General features: G+C 35.1%; 1 protein-coding gene across 1 annotated transcript; it reads right to left on the bottom strand.

Moving 5' to 3' along the window:
* Positions 1-271: 271 nt before the first annotated feature.
* Positions 272-3,547, bottom strand: LOC110865987 (cytochrome b-c1 complex subunit 6-like). The gene is made up of 5 exons (XM_022115335.2): positions 3,452-3,547; positions 3,272-3,338; positions 2,265-2,349; positions 1,289-1,378; positions 272-485 (listed from the first exon to the last, which is right to left on the bottom strand). Coding segments are annotated over exons 2-5 (210 nt in total). The 5' UTR covers positions 3,274-3,338; positions 3,452-3,547; the 3' UTR covers positions 272-452.
* Positions 3,548-3,808: the final 261 nt, after the last annotated feature.

The raw sequence follows: 3,808 nt of genomic DNA, 5'->3' as shown, positions 1-3,808 counted from the left end.
ATGTTAAACATTTTGATTTTGAACTCAAATGATTAAAACGCCTAAAACACAGGGACTCAAAAAGTAATTTTCCCAAAAAAATATTACAGATGAATAAAAATTGTAATCAAACCATCTACAAATTATAGGCGGAATGTTACCAACAAACTTTTTTACAAAGATACACAGCTATAAGGCATGCCATGTCAACAGACTATATTTTGCAACAACTAATTTACTTTAGTAAATTAAAGTTAGATATTTTTTAAATACTCAAAGTTAAACCACGTAATACGTAAATTAAAATCATAAAAGAGGGAAAAATATTTCTTTATAGAATACAAGGGAAATGGGCACCATAACCAATCAAGTTCAAGGGAAAATACACTTTTTTCCTTATTCAAGTTCAACTCAAGGCATTAGTTTACCAAAAATTACAAGCAAAATCCAAGAGTATCTCTATATCATCCTCTTTACTTGAGTTTTGCAAATAGCCTAGGTGCAACCTGCATATTAAATGAGCCCAATTATACTTAACAAGTCAACTTTAAAATTTTTTTTGAACAGCATCTCGATCAGGGCTATACATGATCAAAGCTCGGTTGAAGTGGGATTCGAACCTGAGCACTCCCGGGTAGGAACCCACAAGGTGGTAAACCTTCCCACCTCCATTGCAACCACTAGGCTACAACATCATTGGCATCAACTTTAAAATCATAGCTAAAATTCACGATTTTAGAACTAGACCAACTGGTCGGACCGGAAACCGGTTGCATAACTGGTCCAGTAGAGCCTATGCCAGTTACGAGCCGGTCAGGGATAACTAGCAAACCCGACCAGCAGGTGGGGGTCAGACCGTATTTAAAAATATATATTTTTCTTCCAAACTCCCATTTGCCATTTCATTTACTACTTTTGACCTCCATATTTTGTTTGTTTAACGCTTCAATTTATTTAAAATGCAAATCCACACCAAATAATAAAAAAGTTCCATATTTTGTTTTAAATCAGTTACATTACACACATACATATGTTTATACAAATAATGAATGAAATCATCTATTTTCTAAACTAGGTTTGAGTGCCTCAATTGGGTTGAAACTCGCCCAAGCGTTACTTGAATGTTTTCAACCTCAAAAACAAGTTTTGTAAATACAAACTATATGTTAACATTTTATTATGTGCAAGAAAACTAAGTTACATCTACTCGTTTGACCCGTAACCCAAACAGCCGTGTGTCCCCCCTTTCACCACCTCTACACAGATTGATTCAAGAAAATAAAAGAAATGTACAAGTGAATAAGCTTACACATTTGTCGACACATTGCCAATAATCAAAGTACTGTCCTGTGCAATGTTTGTGGCCCGTTTCATCAGCCTGAACCCTTTTCACACATCCCTGCAGATCGTAACGAGCTAAATTTTAAAAACATTATTGAGGAACTTAGATATCTAAGTTATGGTTAACAACAAGGCAGAGAAAACCGTGTTCACAAAGACCTTTATCAATATTTGTTATAGATATAATTCGAAATTAGGTCATTTTAGCTCCATAGCTGATAGCACCAAGGCACAACTTACAAACTGGTCAATTCAAGTTATGCTTTTATCTTTTAAAGTGTCAAATGTGTAAAATCAGAAAAAAAAAAAAAAAGCATACAGAAACGTGACAACTATAGTCCAATCACCCCAATGCAGATTTTTAATCCAAAAAACATCATAAAACATGTAATTCAATAAGATCGCTATTAAAGCAAATATTATTTTTTTATAATATTTAAACAACTCATTATTAGAAAATTGGACAACAAACCCAAGCCAGCCTATATGAATCCATACTTAAAGGTACTCGTTTGACCCGCTACCCAACCCACCTCTTTGGCAGTTATAGAAGAATACAGATACATGTGGAGGATTGTTGACACAAAATTTAAGAATACAAGTTCTCCTGATCTGTGAGAACTTGTATTGATGATCACCTCTCAAGATGGCAATCTCAACTGCATACTGAAATCAAGTAAAATCTGATATTTATCCTAACAAGTATGCCATTGGTTCTAAGTTTTACACCTAACATGCGGTACATTTTTTAACCATGGTAAATAGATAACAGCAGACATGCTGACATGCAGGGATAATTAGACAAAGGGTCAAAAACATACGCATGTGAAATGAGATGCAACTACAAAGAGAAAGAATACGCATGTGAAATCAGATGCAACTGCTGCATATAAACTTCGCTAACTGAAATAATAAATTTCAAATTCTAGATATATAAACTGAACCTGATAGTCAAGCCAAGCTCTAACACACTTGGGCTTGCATAACTCTTCAAAATACTTCTTCTGGTCAACCGGTTCCTCGTCCGACCTTAAATGATCAAACAAAGGAAAATATCTTAACCATCAATGAAAGCAGCACAAAAACATAAAACAAAGACAAATCTCTCAAGTCCTTAAATCCAAACAAAAAATATAGTTTCAGATAGTAACACAAGTAATAAATTATGTCCCGTAACCTCAATATAAATGAAAAACTCAAAAACAGTCAATATTTTGTTTCATTCTTCAAGATGACTCACACTCTGTCTAAACCTACTCCTAAATCTACACCAATGTCCTTTACTACACACGTTAATACCGCTAGGCTACAACTCCTTTAATAAGATCATTTTCTTAGTTGCAAGGCGGACCCAAGCTTTGGCTTGGGTGGGCGGGCACCCCCCTTGAAAAAAAAAACTAGTGTATTTTCGAGGTAAAAATCCCGACTACAACCCTTGAAAATTTGGTTGAACCCTTCGTTCGCACCCCCAGAAAATAATTCTTGGGACCGCCACTTTCATCATCTCAAAAACCACTCTCATAAACATCAAAAATGCAAATTCATGCTATTGAGCCAATAAATAACTACTAAATCATCTAAACACATAACTTAACCAACCACAGAAAATCTTCGAAATCCCTGTAATAACATTTAAGAACACCAACACATCAATACATACAAACCAACTTCTACACACAGTAACTAAATTAGTCAACTGAAACACAGAATCATACCATTAGATCTTCAAAAGTTCAATAAAATGGAAGGATTAAAATGTAATGATCAAGACTTTTCCCTTTTCAAGTATCAAAGGTTTTACGATTAAAAAAAGGCGATTCAAGTAACTACCGAATCATCCATTGCAAATCTTCTAACTCCCTATAACAACATTTAACCAGACCAACAACACACCAATACAAACAAAGAAACCTGTACACACAGCAACTAAACCGAAACACGAATTACTTACATAATGATTGATACACGAGTGTTAAAGAAACACGAACACCTGGAAGCGAGCTCGTAAAATGAATCACCTGCAATTGAATCATCAGTTGGTTATATGAAAAGTTGAAAACCCATAGCGTATTGATAGAGTGCAGATCTGATTTGATTGATTGATTGAGAAGATGAATGAAAATGGGTTTACCGGGTTGAAGGAGCAGCCGTCGATGAAAGAGATTCAGGCCGAGAAAAATGGGCGAGGGTTTCTTTTATTCTTCGGATGGTGCACACCCGGTTCACTCTAGCGGTTTGCAGGACACGTGTAATCATGTTATTGGAAATTTGCTTTAATCTTAAAAAAAAAAAACATATTTTTCTTTGAATTTTGTTTTTTTAATGGCTAACAAATACTATACAAGTTTGTCACCGGACAAACCTATTGGTGAAAGGTCACTCATGCTCTACGTACGCAGACAACATTGGTGACCAAGCCAGCCCACCTGAAATAAATTACAAACATATAAAGTGAAACTCCAACCCATAATGACCTCTGCATTGGAAG

This window comes from Helianthus annuus, chromosome 9, assembly GCF_002127325.2.
Source record: "Helianthus annuus cultivar XRQ/B chromosome 9, HanXRQr2.0-SUNRISE, whole genome shotgun sequence".
In the NCBI taxonomy this organism is placed as follows: domain Eukaryota; kingdom Viridiplantae; phylum Streptophyta; class Magnoliopsida; order Asterales; family Asteraceae; genus Helianthus; species Helianthus annuus.
The sequence above is the reverse complement of the archived record's forward strand: the minus strand, read 5'-3'. Positions and strand labels throughout refer to the sequence as shown.

What these genes read in the sequence shown, in the direction of transcription:
- LOC110865987 (XM_022115335.2), bottom strand. An exon ending in GAGCTTGGCTTGACTATCAG is followed by an intron (nt 1,379 to 2,264) that starts GTTCAGTTTATA and finishes TACGATCTGCAG; the next exon opens with GGATGTGTGAAAAGGGTTCA. An exon ending in GGCAATGTGTCGACAAATGT is followed by an intron (nt 486 to 1,288) that starts GTAAGCTTATTC and finishes TTTAATATGCAG; the next exon opens with GTTGCACCTAGGCTATTTGC.